Below are 20,052 nucleotides of genomic sequence, written 5' to 3'. Positions count from 1 at the left end.
ATGGGGTGACATCCACCCCACATCTCCAGACCACCTCTTCCTCTATCTGGAGCAAAAACCAAGTCAAAGGTGTGCCCTGCCCTATGTGTTGGGCCAGTAACAACTTGAGACAGCCCTATGGTCGTCATGGAGGCCATGAAGTCCCGAACCAGAACACTAGAGGCAGTCTCAGCATGGACATTGAAATCACCCAGTACTGGCTCCTCCAAGACAGCCTCTGCCAGCTCAGTCAGAGAAGCTGCTGGGCAGCAGGGTGGAGGTACCCCAGCAGCAACCCTAGTTTACTGTCTCCTCGGCCTGATACCAGGTGCATACCCTCACAGCCAGCTTCTAAACAGAGTGGCTTCGTGGTGACAGAGATGGAAGTTCTGTAGACCACAGCAACTCCTCCCCCTCCCATCCATGCAGCCTGCGCTGGTGTTGCACCAAGTATCCAGGTGGGCAAAGCTGGGTCAGATCAACTCCTCCCAGCTCACCTACCCAGGTCTTGGTCATGCACACCAAATCGGCACCTCCATCCACAATCAAATCATGGATGATAGTGGTCTTATTGTGTACTGATCTGGCGTTAAACAACAACACACACAGGCCAGTGGGCACAGCAGATGAGCAACAAGAAACCCATCCATGAGTGGCAGCAAGGAACAAGGCACAGTTAGCCTTGCTCTCGTCTTCTGTGGTAACTCACCACATCTCCATGGCTATATTTCCCTCTGCCCGTAATCACTGAAATTGGGGTGGCATCACGCATGTTCCTCTGTACTAAGACTCCTCCTAAACATCTGATATGAACTCAACGCAAGCCCACTAACAAAACCTGCCAGAGCAAATTATCCCAGTAGGCCTGTGCGAGGATTGGGAACAGTCATACCCATTCAAACTTTTTCACACAGGGCCCATCTACTCTCCCTCCTGTCTCACACCCAGGGAGGGCCAGCCTCCTGCCAGTTACAGACTCTCACTCTGAAGGCATCTGGCGACTTTCTCCTATCATTCAGTTCACTGCACAGGCTCCCACCCTGTGCAGGAACTACACATACAACACACGCCCTCCCCACCACCAATCTCCTCTAGATAGGTTTAACAGGAAACAATTTTTTTAAAAAAGAAAAGGTAATAGAAGGGGGTAGTGTCCTTGCCCTCGGGACCCCCCAAGGGGCAACCCCCCAAGGGGCAACCCCCCAAGGGGCAACCCCCCAAGGGGCAACCCCCCAAGGGGCAACCCCCCAAGGGGCAACCCCCCAAGGGGCAACCCCCCAAGGGGCAACCCCCCAAGGGGCAACCCCCTTTGGTGTTTCCCCTTTGATGGCAACCCCACTGATGGGAGACCCACTGCCCAAGGGCAGCTGGGCTTTTATGCCTCCTGACCCCGCCAGCAGCTGATGCAAGAGGCTGCAAGATTAACTGCAGCCTCTCTCTGGAGCAAGGGTCAGGCAGGGGGTCCCAGTCCTTGCAGCACTTACCAGGGACTTCAGCTGTCTTGAGAGACAGCAACCCAAAGGAGAGAGAAGCAAGCACCCAGAAAGCTCAAATACTCACTCCCAGGGCAGGTCTTCTTCAGTCCTCTAGTGCTGCAGCTGTTCCCCCCTCTGCATGTTAGAGTAAATGAATATTGCATGGTCACTTTAAGGGATATTTGGGAAATATCTCATGTACCTGTTTACCATGATGTAACTTCCTAATGGGTGGGGTCTAGTTACCTGGTTTCCTCCTCCTTTGTCCTGGGGGATTTTTGAATATTCTCCACTGCTGATCTTCCTACCGTTGAGAGAGGCCGCATGGCACAGATTCTCTCTCTAAGAGCATCAATACTAAACCACCAAAATGGACTGAGACTTCTATATTTTTCTTTCTTCTAAGCTAGAGCCTATCTTCTTCTGAACATGTGAAGAGGTTGTGAGTAAACATTCTTTTCTTTTACCTAAAGGATTGTGTCTGTTGTTATTTATATAGAGAAAGGTGGGGCTGGTTTATATTCTCATTCTGCTGCTTGTATTTTTACAACTCTGCTAAGAAATAGGACCAACCAAATTAGTTCCTATTTCTGTGTGTATTCTTATAATACCGAACACTGTTAACATCCTCTGTTAATGTTTCCCATGTAATGTGTGGAGGGGGAATTCACAGGACTCTCTTTGTGTTGTGTGGGACATGTTCCAAACACATATGGGGCTCTTGCATTTTGCCACAAGATTAATGATTTTGCAGTTTGCAGGCTGTTTTAGGATTCTTCCAACATCCAAACTCATGGCTTTACCAGCAGCCATTTTTTCTCCCCCCTTTCTCCTCTTGCTTCATTTACCACCTAGCCTAATGCAGAATTTGAGAGAGCTTGAAAGGTTGCACATATTTTATGATATTTGGTCCAACGGAAGGAGGAAGTCAAATCTCCGGTAAAAGGGGTCGAGGTCCACTCAGCCTTCCATCCATCCGTGGTCAGTAAAATGAGTACCCGGCATATGCTGGGGGGTAAAGAAAGGCCGGGGAAGGAACTGGCAATCCCACCCCATATATACGATCTGCCTAGTAAATGTCTCAAGATGTCACCCTAAGAGTTGGAAACTACTCGCACTACAAGTGCGGGGACACTGTTACCTTTAGTATTGCCTTAGTATGGATTTTGACATTTCTTATGTGTCAACACCTTAACTTTTTTATGTGTGGAATTTATGTGATATGTTACGAGGTACTCTTGAGTGGGGTAAGATTTTATATAGCTGTTTATACTTAACAAGATGTAGACTGAATTAACGTGGAGCTCTGTGCTAAGCAGTAAGTACTCTACCCTGACCCAGGTTGAAAAACATTTTGTTCTTTAGCACTTATTCGTTGAGTCATATCAAATTAGCCACCCCTTATTACAAATACCATTCACAAATGTCAACAGCAGTTCAAAAATACAGACACATAGGCATCCATCCATACACACAGAGTAACAGAGAGATGTCCACTCAGACTTGTGAGTACCCTCCCCAACATGGCTACACATACACAGCAATATTCCTAGCCACTATGCCTATGCATTCCTTGATACCCACAAGCTTCACACTGCTTCAGTATCCATAAAAGGTGAAGAAGGCTCAAAGAGCCTTCTGTTGGTCCATGGAAAAAAGGAAATTTCCAACATCCTGCACTATTCACTGAAGAATTCTTCCTCCACTTGGTTATCCGCAGAGATGCTGGGAGATGAACAGGAAGGAGGATATGGGTTCAAAAAATGATGAGCTAACATGTATTGAAATGGAAATGGACTGCTTTCAAGTCAATCCAGACTTATGGCTACCCTGTGAATAGGGATTTCATGATAAGCGGTATTTAGAGGGGGTTTACCATTGCCTCCCTCTGAGGCTAGTCCTCCCCAGCTGGCAAGGGCCTGCTCAGCTTGCCACAGCTGCACAAGCCAGCCCCTTCCTTGTCCGCAACTGCCGAATGGGGGGCAACTGGTCTCCTTGGGACAATGCAGCTTACCCACGGCTGCACAGGTGGCAGGGCATGTAACCCCTGAGCCACTCACTGTGGGGTGATCTTTAGCTGGCCCTTTACACCCAGGAGACACGAGCGGGGATTTGAACCCACAGACTCTGGACTCCCAGCCAGGTTCTCCTCCCCACTGTGTATTACCTAAGTTTTAAACCCCTGTTGTTTATTTGCATTCATTTATTTAAAATATTTATAGCCTGCCCTTCATCTATACAGATACCGGGGGAGGGGGTACAAAGCATCAAATAAGTAAAGCATAAAATAATCAACTATAAAACACATAATCAAAGACCAAAAAAGCAGCTAAACCACCAAAGTGGGCTAAACAATGACCAACTTAAAAACCCTCAAAATGCATAGGCAAATAACCTGATGCCAAAACATCAGCACCAATCAGTATTCCTAAGGGGGAGATTGTGACTAGAGTGTTTCCATCTCCCTGCATGGCATCTCCCCACCCACCCCACAATGCTTTAGTGAACATTTCTGAGACCCGACCCAACTTTTAGTAATCAGCTCTTTGGGTCATTTGGATAACAATGTTAGACTGAATGATAAAGAGTATCTGTGGCTTATTTTCTGGATGTGACAACAGTATTTTGGTATTACTGAAAGAAACAGTGATATCAGGGTTTTTGAAACAGCAACTACAATAGCATTCCCTGCCATCCTGGTCCCTCTGCATCTATCTGAGCTCTACGAAACTGCATTGATTAATGAACGTGATTTATAGAAAAGTGAAATGCTATCTGTCTCTGAGGTTGCTCTGAATGGTCCAAACATTTTATCTCTCTTTCTCTCATGCCTCAAAGGACTGACACAAGTCCCCTGTCTGTGCACTGGAGAATGGTGTGTGCCTTGGGACGCAGAAATTCCTACGCTATTGCTCTCATTATGACAACATGTCTCCCAGATGGCACATCAGTCATAAGCTTTATTTTCCATCATACATTCTTCAACATTAATATTCAATACAACTGACATGGAACAGAAAAAAATGATTAATTGTGTCATTAAATCCTTCAGAACAGATCTGCCAGAATACACATACAGGTCTCACTGTGGTCCAGAGAAACTGAATTCAATGAGTCTATCAAAAGGCACAGTCAAACAAGTAATGACACAGCTCCAAAATACCATTGACTTGTAAATTTCTGTTAAGATAGCATACACCCTGAAAAGACCTGTAACGTGTCTGACTAGTAACGAGCAAAATAATACGGAATACATGATGACGAATGTTTATATAAAGAAAAAGTTACTGTGAATTACAAAACATACAGCTGGGGGGGGCAATCAGCTGGAGGAGCTCTCAGAAAAAAAAAAGAAAAAATCCTGTGCCTTTGTTTGAATTTGAAAACCCTGTAAATATATCCTCACTCACATCCCAAACACAAGTTGGTGACCATGTGCTTATTCTTCAGTTCATCAGCAGTGAATCCCCAATGCCTGCACAATTGTTCCTAAGGGAACAAAATGCAATGCCTTCGACTTAAATGAACCAGACTCCCTGAATATTCAAGATTGCTTTAAACACAGAAATAAACAAGTAGTAATGATATCAAAGTAACACACGGTATATTATCTCTGAAACCGGTTTGATTTTTTAACAGCAGAAGCATAAATGTCCAAGAGGACACAACAGGATTTTTTTTAAAAAAAATCCAGTCAAAATTAAGTAAATAGGATGCTGTAAATAGACATACTCAGTGATTTGCTCCGAGTCACATTCAGACTACTTGGGAAGATTGCATATCAAATGATTATGTATTTATTTAGACACAGGCACCCTTCACACCAGCGAGATTACTGGCAGATCTAGCTACAGATATTCCCAGTCTGCTCCTCCTACCTTTCACCCAGAGTAGCCACAATTTGATAAATATTACTTTAAAATATTAATACAGGTTTGAAGGGGGAGTAGAGAAAAACTTCCCCCCTCAAAAATTAAACCAAATCATATTATTTGTTCGCAACAACTGGATTAAAATCAATATTTTTGCTAAATGATTGCTCCCTTTCAGTCCAATTCACTATAAGAATTTAAAATTGATTTTCTGCATTCCAGACAAGGCAACCCTTTCCTTTTTGTGGGATCTGTTACCTGATACTGCTTCAAAACCATTCCATCAACCTAACAGGCAGTATCGATTAGAGTCCATTTTTGTCTGCTACACACTGCTTTTACCGGTCCAATTTTTCCGCTCTCCAAAAATATTGACATTAATACTGATATTTTCTTTCAAAATATTGGTATTTTGAAGGGAAATATCAATAAATAAAAGAAAATAATATTAAAGAAAGAAAATATTAATATTTAGAAACAATATATCAATATTTTGAAAATATTAATGTTGAAAGAATTACTCAATTCAACAAAATAAACCCAAATGTGGTCTTCTTCTGCAGTCACTAATGTAAACATGTTTGTGTATACTTAGTTAGCAGGACCACTTTGAAGGGCAGCTTATGGCTTTGCTTGAGTGCCAGTTTTGGTTTACTCTGTGATCTGATAAAGATTATGACTAGCCATATTTGGTGTTGTTAATTTTAGCTCTTGCATATATTTTTCAGTGCTTACTCCAATAGCTCGAAATACTTCGAATTTATATTCTGTGTGCATGTCACACAGTGTGTGTGTGTGTGTGTGTGTATGGATGCATTAATGACTACTTAAGAAGGGTTTATTTTATTGAGTTGAATAATTTCAGGTTATATTTTTAATTATTTATATTTGTGATATAAAATAATTTGACAATACTAGTTTTATATTATTTCACTTTGTATTATTTAGCTATTTAGGTCCCAGTTTGTTGGTAATTAACTTCTTGGCATAACCTACCTCGAAGGGTGGTTGTGAGGATAAAATGTGGTGAAGGAGGAGGACCATGTACAGGCTCCTTTGATTTAAGGCGGTATTTACATGTAATAAATAAACAAATAAACAAACAAATAAACCTGAACCTTGGTTCTTCAGAATCATTTGCCAAGTACAATTAAGGATAGTTAAATCACTTCAATCAACCCTAACCCCACTTATTTAGGACTAAACCCCCATGGAATTCAATGGGATTTACTTCTGAGTAGACATGGTTAGGATTACACTATTAATCGTCCCTAATCCTGACTTGGATTGTTGTCACCACATGTCTGATTGTACCATGAAATATAGGAAAAAACACCTTTTTTGAAACTATTATATACATCTATTGCTGCCTATCTCCACATTCAAACCTACTAATCTTAATATAAATAGTCTCTTTCAGTTGTTTGGACTGTTATTTAGACAGAAGAGTTTTTCCTTTTAAATTATCTTCCAGTTCCTTTCTGGGAATAGCTCACATTTATCCAAGATTTTAATTATCAAATTCTTTGAAATGTTCCCAAGAGATGTGTGTGAAATGAGGTGTTATTTTATGTTAACCTGATTCACTGTTACATTAAGTTGAAGAAGTTGATTACCAGTACAATCCTAGGCATGTTTACTTTGAAGGAAGTCCCCCTGAGTTCAATGTAACATGAACATCGATAACTGGGAAGTCTTGGCCCATGAACATCCCAAATGGAGGTCGGCTATTATCAAAGGTGCTGTGGACTTTGAAGAAGCACGAATACAGGGTGAATGGGACAAACAAGCTAGGTGGAAGGCACGTCAAGCAAATCCTCATCATGACCATCTTCCACCTGGAAACCTCTGTTCTCACTGTGGGAGGCTGTGTGGATCCAGAATTGGCCTCCACAGTCACTTATGGACCCACTGTTAAAGATTTTGTCTTGGAAGACAATCTTACTTGGCCATGAGTGGTCACCAAAGATGATGATGAATGATAGAATTGCACACTAAGGCTGTGGGAAAGGGCCATAGCTCAGTGGTAGAGCATCTGCCTTGCATGTAGAGTGTCTCCGGTTCAGTCCCCGGCATCTCCAGGTAGGGCTGGGAGAAACTGCTGCCTGAAACCCTGGAGAGCTGCTGCCAGTCAGTGCAGACTGTACTGAGCTGGGGGGATCAATGGTCCGACTCAGTATCAGGCAGCTTCCTGTGCTCCTAAGGCTGCAATCTAAAATACACTTTTGTGGCTGGGAGTAAGATAATCGGAAACAATGAGATTTCCTTCTTAGTAGGCATGGGTAGGCTGATACTATAACATTTCCTATGGCCCAGCTGATTTCACTGGCCTTGAACCACATGAAAATTTGGTATTTTGAATTCACTAAGCTTGGATTGAACATTATGGCTGCAATCCTATATACACTTACCTTGGGCTACTCCTGAATAGGCATGTCTATAAACCACAAAACATGGCTTATTATTCATCGCAGCTACTTCTAACATATCAGAAATGTAAACTTTGAGGGGTATTAGAAAGTGATCACATTGCAGGGCTAACTGTAAAGCATGTGTTAGACTGTTCATTTTAAACAATGAAAACAAATTTTTAACCATTATCTCTGGTTTAAGCAGCATTATTTTGATGTAAAGATATCAGCATTGATATTTAAACTTTAACTATCAGCGCTGATATCTTTAGATGAATAATGCTGCTTAACATCATGACCACAATATTTACAAGTTTTGTTTGTTGTAAATATCCTAGAGGAAGGTTTTGTACAAGCGCTGTATACCCTCCTTAGTTTATAAATAACATGGGAAAATAAAGAAAATAAAAAGAGGTACCTAAAACCTTGTTCAAGAGTGCAAAGGTCATCATAAACATTAGAAATCTGTGTTTCCGTACTTCATTTCAGCATACATTATAATGCCATGGGCTCTACCTAGTCCTCTGTGGGTACAGTAACTGAGTGCAGAAGAATCTCCATAGGGCATAAGGCAACCCTATGTCCCTTTCCCCTGTGACTCACATTCATTTACATCTTCCAGGCTGCTGTGGAGAATGGCAGGCCAGTGCCCATCACACATATCCCCATCCTGCCTTGCCTTTCCATTCTGCAAGCTCACACTGTTTGACAGAGCAAGGCTAAGGATGCTATAGATGTGGATACAGGCTGCATACTTAGACCTTTCATTTGCCATAAGACCTGATGCAGTTGGTCATCATGTCTGCACATGAGAAACTCAGAAAAATCTAGGCTCCTTGATGCTATATAGGGATCCCTTCATCTGCAGGTACTGCATCTGTGGAGAACTGGATTGAACCCCATGTATTTTTTTAAAGAAATCCTATTTGGTTATTTCATGTTTCAGTACTCACTCTGTATGAATTAAACACCATTAATGTTTTATGAGAATCATTTGACATCCTGATAAGAATCTTACGTTCTTGAAAAGATGTGAAGAGCATCTGGAATCGGCTGCTTCGACTGCCTTCATCTGCCCACATGCGGATCACTCCAAGACCTGTGCGCAGCATCACATCATTAGCAACAGTGCTGCAAAACTTAGCTTTTAAATCTTCCACTGAGCTACTTCCATCATAGACAGCCACAAAATTCCTTTTGCATTCATTAGAATTCTGCATTTCATAGTCCAAGAACCGTAAATATATCTACAAAACAAAACAAAAGTGAATATGACAGCATAAACCATCATTGGAACAAGAAGCATTTCAATAGCATTCTTTGCTTTTAGAAAATCCACAAATTCACTGCTGTGTAATCGGACACTGGCCGTATTTATGCTTGGGAAAAGTGCAGGATTATTAATGGAACTGAGCAATATTTTTAGCCATTTCTGCTGGAATGAAAATTCCCCAAGTCATGTTTGGGTCTTTTTCTTTCTTTCTATTTATTCTTCCCTTGAAGATATATGTAGTTAACACATGCATGCTCATCACTTGCTAACTGTAATTACTTGCATGTGTGAATCAGCCAAAATTACAACACATCACAATGGTTCTATATTGCTGAATCTGGAACAGACAGCTGAAAAGCTTTTTTTATTGTACTTTCAAAATTTGTAGTGCGTTGTTGTTGCTGCTTTTTCACACTAAGAAAAAGAATAAGGAGCATAATTGACCTTCCTTCCCTTTTGTCAACATTTGTCATCCTTGTAAAACGTATAACATGTGCTACTTGAGAATACAGGAACCATTTGGAAATAAGACATTGATTTTCTTTTCATATTTCCTCAAGTGGTGTGGATGGTATATGACTTTTTTATTAAAAAAAAATCCAAACTGTTCCTTGTTAGCATCTCTGTAATTTTTGATGTAGTCAGATATCAAAGCTAATTCCATGGACATAAACACTTATTTAATACATTTGTATATACTCGACAGTTCTTATGTCAGTTCACAGCAGAAAATATAATTAAAAATCAAAACATATGCAACCATAAAACAAGACAGGACAGCACTTAAAAGGAGCAGATTAAAAACAAAGACTGCATTCGTATACACACTTACTTGGGAGTAAGTCCTATTGAACTCAGTGGGGCTTAATTTAGGTAGATTTCAAAACTTTAAAAGTGTGGAAGAACAAAAGTATTTTTCCTAGCATCAAAACAAAACAGCAAAGCAGGTGCCAGTCAAACCTCTATTGAGAAAATTCCACAAATGGGGCACCACAACAAAAATGCCTTCTCTCCTGTTACCACCCATCTCACCTCAGAAGGTGAAGCATCTGGAGAAGAGCTCAGTTTGATGATCTCACACACAAGCAGTTTGATGTGAGAACAGACATTCCTTCAGGTACCCAGGGCCAAACTGTAAAGGGCTTGAAGGTAAACACCAAAACCTTGAACTAGTGCAGTTCTTTAAGCACAGAAGTGATATTCTTCAGCAAACCCATCTATTTTAATCAAATTCATATGTCCTATAATTTCTAAAGCCAAGTTTCAGGCAACCCATCAGACTGTAGTAGAGGGGGAAAGAGAAGAGATGCAAAGCCACTACATTTATGCATTTGAGAGACAAGCAACCTAACTGTTTCTACTTTGTGAACTGTTTGCATCCCAGAGGTCATTAGAAAAACTTGTACTGTAACTAAGTGCTAGCATCTGTGCTTACATATTTCCTCCTCACTACCAATACATTTTCATTTTGCGTCATACATTTTTAGATTGCAAGGCTGAGTGTACAGAGACTGACTTTCAAAAAATCTGTAACCTGCTCTGAGTACCTTTTTTTACTAAAGAGTATGCTAAAAAATCTTTAAATAAATAAATAAAATTCCAAAACAATCATCTATACAATGTATAAGATTTATACACATTCAAGATCGGAATCTCCCCCAACACATATAATTTTATTTTAAAATAAACTATGGGTAGAATTTGATGTAACAGTTAAGAAGAATTTCACATACGTATACTATAGGTTTACTTTTATATATATATATATAAGCATGTACATGGAACCAGAATAACCAGGACACTGTGTATATATATATATATATATATATATATATATATATAAAGATTTGTATTGAAGTGTCCATCAGTCTACAAATTTTGGTAGGTGTTGTACTGGAAAACTCTCAATCAGTAGATCTGACCATTTGCTTCTATGATATATAGATACCATATCCTGCTTCTATGATCCTGATAATTTGCAAGGATGTTCCCATGAAATGCAGGAGACATCCACATAAATATATTTAGGATTGGATAGAAAGGCTTTAGTTGTCATAGCACTTTCCCCCCCAAAAGCATCATTTATGTCAACAGAACTACTGTCAGCAGAGTTTCATATGGCAAACTCTTTCACATGGCAAAACTGTTTTAAAAACAATCTTTGTATAAAATAAGTTCTAAACATTCTGAGCCAAATCTGACAAGAGTACAGACAGCTGCACTTCTGCCTAAAGGCTACAGAAAGTTTTGAGGAGCTATAGCTTTCTTCCTTCTTCGCTATGCTCAGGAACAATTAAGAATATATCAATTAAAGGAAATGTAGAAGCAGCTGGGAGGTTGGGCTGAGGGGAAAGAAGAGGGGAGATGAGAGAGAAGGAGATAGACCTAACATACTTTTCACTTTTTCTTCACTCCATACGTTCTCTCTAGAATTTCATCCACAATTACCTAGTCATAGCTAGAAGAGTAGCAATTTTGTCCAAGAGCTCCCATTGCAGTTAGCTATGAAAGAATCAGAACTTTGTGTCCCTTGTCTAACCTCAGCACACATTCTCCACTGCCCTACACTGGGTCCTGCAGAGCGAGCTGGAACTTTTCCAGCTGACTTCAATGCAGTATGTTCTGTAGCACAGCGCTAATGATTAATTCAAATTGCCTTCTCACAAAGTAAACTAAGCTATACCCATTGACAGTTTGCACAATAGATTCAAAACGTAAGCAGTTCTTCATTCTATCAGAAACTGAATTATGATAGCCATTTTACAAAAACAATCTATTGCCTTTATGTCAAGCACAATGTGCCTGTGAGATGATCCTTGTATAAGCAGGAAAACAGAAAGACAAATGAATAGGACTGGATGGGCTATTCACCTGATCCAGCAGGCTCTTATGTTCTTATGGATATGACCTATACAGAGTCAAACGGCTGGTCCATCGAGGTCAGTATTGTCTGCATGGATTGGCAGAGGGTTTTCAAGGTTTCAAATCCCAAATCTTTCCCAGCCTGACCGGGAGATCCCAGGGACTGGTATCCTACTGTATGCAAAGCATGTGCTCTACCTACAGCTCTTTCCAAAAAGGGAGATGCTCCCTCATGGGTAGGGAATCCATGGCCATGGAGTTAAGAAGAACACCCTACCCAATGACTCAACAGTCTGAGGAATAAAATGAACTATCATAATCAAATCTATTTTTGTTTTCAAATTTATCGTTTTATTTTGTGTAGTTTAATTACTTGATTTAAGTTTGGGGACATTTTGTTCTTCAGATTTCTACTGCATTTCTACTATGCTCTTCTAAAAAACAGTTTAGTACCTAATTTGATTAACTTATCACTATCGCAGATAAACAGATTGTTTTCCCTAATGAATTTATCTAAAAGTTTCATTTATGTTTGTCTAACTTCACTTTGTAATGACAATTCACAAAGTGTATTTAATCGCAGTCTAGGGAAAAAAATAAGTTACTAATGAATTAATAACAAGCGCAGCACAGCTACAAATGAGGTATGCTTTATTACCCAGAGCTCCTGACTTGCAACCTTAGTCTCAAGTCACTAGACTAAGCTTTTACCCCATGGCTGCTGGAGAAACACTAGTAAGCATGACAGAGAGGATTATGTTGGAAACAAACTGGTGTTAACGGTATCCTACTCTTGAACAATCTAGCTAGCTTTTGGAAAAGCAACATAAGCTCTTACTGGTGTTGCTCTGTAAAAATGGAACACTTTGCTTTAATCCACAACTTTTTAGCCTCCAAAGCATTACAATAAATGCAGCAGTATTTATTTTGCATTTCACATATCACTAATGAAGAACAATTGACTCAAGATTTCTAGCAGTATTATTCGCAATCTGTTAAATATTTTTTCATTCTTCTGAATTATTTTGTAACAAAAGTTGTGCTGTAGAGAAAAATCCTAACCATTTTGTCATTTGTCTCTTTCATGCATTTGCCACAAACCCATAAAATCCACAATTGTTTATTTTCCATTAAGTGTGTGCAGGCATGTGCATGCACACACAGAGTTATGAATAATTTTTAAAAACACTGTAGAGCTAGAAAGAGGACTAGTAGAGATGGCTGTGTCAGGTTTGCTGTCTAGTGCTCAGACATAGGTCTGTTCCCTTCCCTTTATTGTAGACATTCCACATGAACACATAACACATCTGCATTTAAATTGTGCATGTTTGGTATACACATTTCAGACCTCTTACCAATAAAAGAGTTCAGTTCAGTTTAAGGCAACAACCATTAATTTTACAATTTTAACCTCACTTTCTAGTTTCATATTCTATTTAAGATAACTTTGGTAACATAGGCCATGCTCTGTCCTCAGAGTAGTAGCAGATTGTCCACAGGCCATGCAGAGGCTTGTATGGGTTATGGGTAGAAATTGCTCAGAAACATGCATGTAGACTTCGTGTCTTCCCTATGGGAGGGATTGCACAGATGATCTCACAACAGTAAATCTTTTGATCATGGAATTAGGGAGGTGGGTGGTTCTTAACTATGCAAAACAGAAAATGTAAAAAATCTAGGAAAAAGATATCCTGTCCAAAATCATCATCCTGGTTGTCACTGCACTGAGATGATGATGATGATGATGATGATTTCATGAGAAGTCACAGAACCTCTGAGAAAGCAAATTAGGGCAAATGCTCAATAACCAGGTTTTCTAGAGGTGTCCTTGATTACAGTAGGGCCCCACTCATATGGCGGGTTACGTTCCAGACCCCCGCCGAAAAACAAAAACCGCTGAAAAGCAGAACACATTGAATAGAATGGCGTGTGATGCCCAAAAACCACCATAAAAGCGGAACAAGTGCCATATGAATGGGGCTTTAGTCTAATTGCGTCTAATTGAGACTGCCGCATTAGCGAAGCGCCCTAAAGCGAAGCACCATAAAACGGGGCCCTACTGTATTCTAACTAGTGACTTCACACAACAGGATACTGAAACTTTATGCAGAAGTTCTGCTTCCTCTTATATATTATTTCCATATTGATATATGAAACAAACATCCCCAGGTATTTCATCTCTCTTTAAAATATGTTCTTGGTTGCATATAAGATTCCTGTCATACACATGATTTACGTGGTGAGCAAATTTTCCCCACTACCATTAATATTGGGGTTGGGGAAGGAAAGCATATCTGATGCAAAGCCAGGCTTTTGGGCAGCCACAAGGGCCATGAAATAGAACATGGAGGGATTATCATAATATAGAACTTTAATAATTCCTCCATGATAAAGCCTACCATACTCTCAGGAATCTCCAGAAGCTAATGTGTAAAGGTACTCCCTCTCTGGTTAAAGTCACTCCCTGAATCTGCACTCGCTACATTTTTTTCCTTGCCTAGAAGCCCTAATTTAAAACTATGTAATTCATGCCAGAATTCAGCCACTTAAGTTCATGTGCTGTTTATTTTTATTATGATTTATTATTAAATGTATATCCCACCCTTCCTCCTAGAAGGACCCCAAGTTGTTTACCCAGTTAAAACAGCTCTGGATCTTCTAGATGCATTATTTCAACTACCAGAGGCATCTTAGACTCTTATGGCACATGGTAGTGTGCTCTACCTGGGCTCACACAGTAGGTTGGAAAGGGCAGCACAATACCCATTTACTGCTCCCACCCGTCACTGCCTCCTAATAAGCACTTCCATCCTACTTTTGGAACTGAGCTGCCTCTCTGCTCTTAACAGTCAACAGTAGCTGTCTGCCATCTTAAATTCCCTAAAATTGTTGTTGTTAAGAGCACCTTATAACAGAAAGGAATGTAAAGGAAATGGCAGCATCGCAGATAGGTATAGGCAGAGGTCCTCAAAGGGACTAGAAACTCTGTCTGGGGAAGGTAAGGGAGATAGAAGGGGTGAATTAAGCCAGGAGACCAGGGAAGGGGGAAGAAGAGGGGAAAAACAGATATATATGAAGGGGAAGACCTCAAAGGGACTAGAAACCTCTAAAGTAAAGAAGGGGACTAGAGGGGGTGAATTAAGCCAGAAGACAGGGGGAAGAAAAAATACTATCAGAGGGGTAAGGAGAGGACCTCAAAGGAACTAGGACCCTCTAGGGAGGGTAAGGGGAATAGAGTACCACCCCCTATATATATATGAGTGTGCATGCATATATGTATGTATATATATAGTATTTTATGTATTTTAATTGTATATTATATATTTTAATTTATTTTAATGTATTTGTGATTTTACTGTTTACAATTTTATTATGTACATGTTTGATTTTATTTTTGTAAGCCACCCTGAGTGCCCTATTATAGGGTAGAAGGGTGGGATAGAAATATTTTAAATAAATAAATGAATAAATGCTATGCCTAACATGTGAATACCACATGAAACATTGAATTTTGCAGAACTAAGATGGTGGCTGCCTACCGCTGATAATACAGAGCCGAGAGTTCTGGCCCTGACACTAATACCATCAACTCCAATCACATGCATATGGTCTCTGGTCTTTTTTCTCAAACTGCCCTCATCATCCAGATCCCTATCTTTATGACTCCCAGCTTCCCTACCAACTACTATAACTGACCACCACCAACTCACTCTCCTCACTGCTATCGAAACCTAATTAACTCCCTCACTGACAGTTAACTCCTAACCTGACTGGAACCTCTAGCCACTCAGAGCATGTTGTCACCCATCCATTCTATCAGAATGAACTTACCTGATCCAGGCCCCATCTAATACATTCTCCTCTTAAAATCTGTCACTTAGCAGCCATTGCTAAGCAGGCTTGTAACAATATAACAACAATACAATGTGTCATGACAATCACAGAGTTCAATAGGCTTGCCAGCTCTCTGGTTTTCATCCAGAGACTCCAGATTTTTGGGGTGCTCTCTAGGTGAGTCACCTTAATCTCTGGACACTCAGCTTCATTTTTTAAAAAAAAAATTAACTTTCTAGGTGATCTAGTTCATGAGATATACACTAAAACGTCAGCCCTCCCCACAACTTCAGTTAAATGAAGCTCATAGCAGGCTGCTCTAATCCCACCCTTTCAGGTTTGTAGCCAATAAGTGAAGTCAAGGTTGTGATTGTCAAGGCAGCAGGTAGAACATTTTGCAAGTCTGAAAATATGTTTTTTTCTGCTTATCTGAAAATCTCATAAATTCAGTAAATATATAGCTTTCAGTCTTTCTCTCTCTTGCCTGCAGGAGTCAAACAAATTTAAATTTTCCTGGGCTGTTGAAGAGGGCAGTATATTGAAAACCCTAATATGAAGCTTTAATCCAATACTTGCTTTTCAGGGAGTAAAGCTGTAATGCTAATCCCACATACCTGGAGTAAACTCCATTGAATTTAATAGGACTTACTTTTGAGAAGTTAGGATTTTACTGTAAACTGATGGGACTTTTGAGTGAACATAGTAAAGAATTGTGTTTGTGTTGTAAATCTTTCTTTCCCCCTCCAATCCTATTTTTAAAGCAATTAGGCAGGGCTTACTTTGGTATCACTGCTTTTATTATGTTGGAAACTAATACTGATTTTATTTTTTTCAGAAAAGGATCTGTAATAATCAATTGGTTTTGACAATAAACTATTATATGAGGTGTTTATATTTTTACATCACCAGTGACTGTGTGTATATGGAGCCTTTCCAACAACTCTGTGAGGTAGGATTGCAGACAGGAAACCAAGGCAGCTCCAATAAGAAATAAATCCCTTTAAAATCCAATAACCATAAAAAAGTATAAACAGTTGCAAAACAGCTTAAAGTGGCATGGTTCTGGATTTTGGGTTGGGTGGATGAAGATCCTTATCACTTAAGGTTGCAGTTCTGTGCACGCTTCCTGTTTGAGTTAGCCCCATTGAATACATTGGGACTTGCTTCTGAGTAAACAAATGTAGAATTGCACAATAAATACTTTACAGGTTGTGTAAATAATAAACATATTTGATAGTCATGCTTATATAAATATTTCTTCATATTATGTCCCAATAAGTATCTGATTTTACACTATGGTTGTATGTGAGGCGTCCTTCCCTGGCTCTCCCTGTCAGGTTCTTACCTGCGCGTGGTTACTGCCTGTCTCTAGGCACCATCAGGGACTCCACCAGTCCGGACCGCACTCTCTTATGGTTTACCTATCCGCTCTAGCACAGATCTCAACAGATCCCCCTGCTAGGCAACCACCAGTAACGTCCCAATACTAGTATTCCCAGAGACTCTGAATACTGGTATTGTTATTCTCTTCACCGCTGCCACCATTTGTTACAGTTCCCCTTCAGCCTTGGTCATTACCTTACCCTCCCTTCTGGTCTGTGAAACCCCAGCCAAGGATCAGGCCTTTGGTAAACCAAATTAAGTATTTATTAAAGATAACAAAGCTAACAAGATTAACAAGATTTCTTCTTAAGGCACATAAGCATATGGTTTTACTCAATACTAATCCGAACTCCACCCCCCTCCTTCTTCACTCTCTCTTGGCAAACAACTCTCTCAAACCCCACCAAGCAATCCACTCTTTCTCTTCTCCCGCCCCAGATTCCACTCTCACTCTTCCTTTTATACGTTCAGCCATTTTAAACACTCAGCCAATCATCTCGCATTCTACTGCCCATTCACTCCCCCTCCTCTTTCACTCCACTTACCATGTATCTTCTAAAACAACAACACTTACCATATATACATATATATAGGAACATCACATTGTACAGTATTACTATCTCTACATTTTAAGTGTGCCCTTCTTCCTTGGGGTGGTCATGGTTCACCCATGTTGTTTTCATCCTGAGGGGCAGATAGGCTGAGAGATGGTGAGTAGGCCATGGTCACCCAGCAAACTTTATAGTTCATTTCCATTTTGAAAAAAATATTAATGATTTACATGTAAAAAGAAAGTAGACACAGTTTATTCAGTAGATCCACACAACACGTTTAAAACACATCCAACTTGCATTTAAAGCACATTACTTCCCCTAAAGAATCCTGGGAAGTGTAGTTTCTCCCTCACAGTTATAGTTCCCATCACCCTTAACAAACTACAGTTCCCATGATTCTGTCGTGTGATGTGCTTCAAATGTGTGTTGAATGTGCTTTAAATGAATGTTGTGTATCTGCACTAGGTATGCTGTGCATTCATTAATGAATTGAAAAGAACAATTTTAAAATATACTTTTTCAAACATGGGAAGGGTTGTAGCTCAGTGGTAGCACATATGCTTTGCATGCAGAGGTCCAAAATTCAATTTCTGGAAAAGATTATTGCCTGGAATCCTGGAGAGCCAATGCTAGTCCATGTAATCAGCTAGATGGCACCAAATGGCCTGAGTCGGTATAAGACATATTCCTTTGTTCCTAAAAATGGAAAGAGACCCAAGGGCCACAGTGACTCTAAAATTTATGTATGTATTTTATTTACAACATTTATACAGTGGTTTACTGTAAAAAAATCAAAGCAGTTTACAGCAAGAATTAAAACAATAAAATTATTGGCAAAAAGTTAAACACAATTATTTAAAAACAGTTAAATAATAAAATCAACAATGAGTTAAAAATAGATAAAAACCACATGCCTGGGTAGGCTAAATAAACACTTTTTTAGCAGGTGCTGAAAAGACTACAGTGAAGGCGTCTGCCAAATGTCAATAGGCAGGGAGTTCCAAAACATAGGTGCTGCCACACAAAAGGACTGATTTCTTACAAGAGCAGAACAAGTACTGTGTGTCACCTGTAACATGCAAAGCACACCTTGAACTTGGCCTGGTAACAAATCAGCAACCAGTGCAGATTTCAGAGCAGAGGTATTATGTGCTGATAGGATCTCACTCATGTCAGCAATCATGCCACAGCATTCTGCACTAACTGTAGCCCCTGGATCAGGTTATGCTGCGTGGGGATTTCTGTGACCTTGGCTGACAGGCTGACAGGATTTTTTTTAGTTCTAATTAGGAACTCTGGTTGTGGGATGCTGAGTTTTCTGCCTTACTCATAGGAATTTTGTTGTGGTTGGTATGGTATTGCATTTAGGAAATCATCACTGTCTTTCCTTTTTCTTTTCTTTTTGCATTTCATTTATCTTTAACCTCACTCCCTTTCATCCACAGAAGCAACAACAGTGATTCCATGCGCTCAGCTCAACCCCCTTGGTCTTTCACAGTCCAATCCACTTCCTGTGTAGCTTGCAAGAATTTGGTAACATGTGCCTCTGAGCATATGGTGAGAGTGGTGGCAACACCTGCAATCAGCCCAAAGAACAGAAAGAAGTCATGTGCTGTGCTGATCTTGTTTTAGCAGGGAGGAAGCAACATTAAGACAGTTGATATAGTTCAGATGGTCATTTTGAATATGTCTGATTTCCTTTGCAATTTTAGTGAAGTTTCCTATAAGAAATTATTTTCTTTTTTTCTATTTCTGTGAATATGTGAAGTACAGCAACACTTGGCAAACTTTACACTAAAAAACTCCAAACAAAATTGTGGAATAATGCCACTGACTTCTGCAGAACAGTCTCCAGTGGACCTCAGGAGTGTCTCAATTTGCACAAGATAAAACAGTGTGAGGTGAAATATATTCTAGCAAAATGCTAGGTGTGCTCTATGTTTTTAATTCACCGTGCCCACCTTGCCTTAAATGAAATGGTTTAAACATAGCAGGCTGAAGACATGCATCCTCTTTTTTTCCAACAGCTAGAGTCATTGCTGAAGTAGCAACATATTGTAATCAGTCTGATTTTACATCAAACTGCAGTTTCAGATTCCACTGTTAATGCACCCAAAATAGAAATAGAACATAACCTCCAATTTGAAACACAAAAAATGCTGTCTTCACCATCATATGACGCTGACCAATAAAAAGGCTTTGAAATTAATAAAAATAACTTTGACACAGATGTCTAGGATGAATAATGAGGGAAATAAAGTTTTCTAGTTTAGATTCTCTGTAGAAACGTTAGTAACACAGGAAAGAAGCAAAGTAAGAAGAACACCAACAAACATACACAAATATAATTCTCTATCTTTGGAGATGGCAGGTGTTGCCACCACTCACCATATGCTCAGAGGCACATGT

At 39.9% G+C, this 20,052-nt stretch overlaps 1 protein-coding gene across 2 annotated transcripts in view; it reads right to left on the bottom strand.

Moving 5' to 3' along the window:
- NETO1 (neuropilin and tolloid like 1) overlaps positions 1–20,052 on the bottom strand; it is a 211,078-nt gene that overhangs the window by 51,814 nt on the left and 139,212 nt on the right. For both annotated transcript variants that reach the window (XM_061592657.1, XM_061592735.1), the window contains exon 7: positions 8,756–8,984. In XM_061592657.1, the coding sequence (XP_061448641.1) occupies positions 8,756–8,984 (229 nt within the window). The remainder of the gene's footprint in view (positions 1–8,755; positions 8,985–20,052) is intronic.

This window comes from Rhineura floridana, chromosome 1 (assembly GCF_030035675.1).
Source record: "Rhineura floridana isolate rRhiFlo1 chromosome 1, rRhiFlo1.hap2, whole genome shotgun sequence".
In the NCBI taxonomy this organism is placed as follows: Eukaryota; Metazoa; Chordata; class Lepidosauria; order Squamata; family Rhineuridae; genus Rhineura; species Rhineura floridana.
The sequence above is the reverse complement of the archived record's forward strand: the minus strand, read 5'-3'. Positions and strand labels throughout refer to the sequence as shown.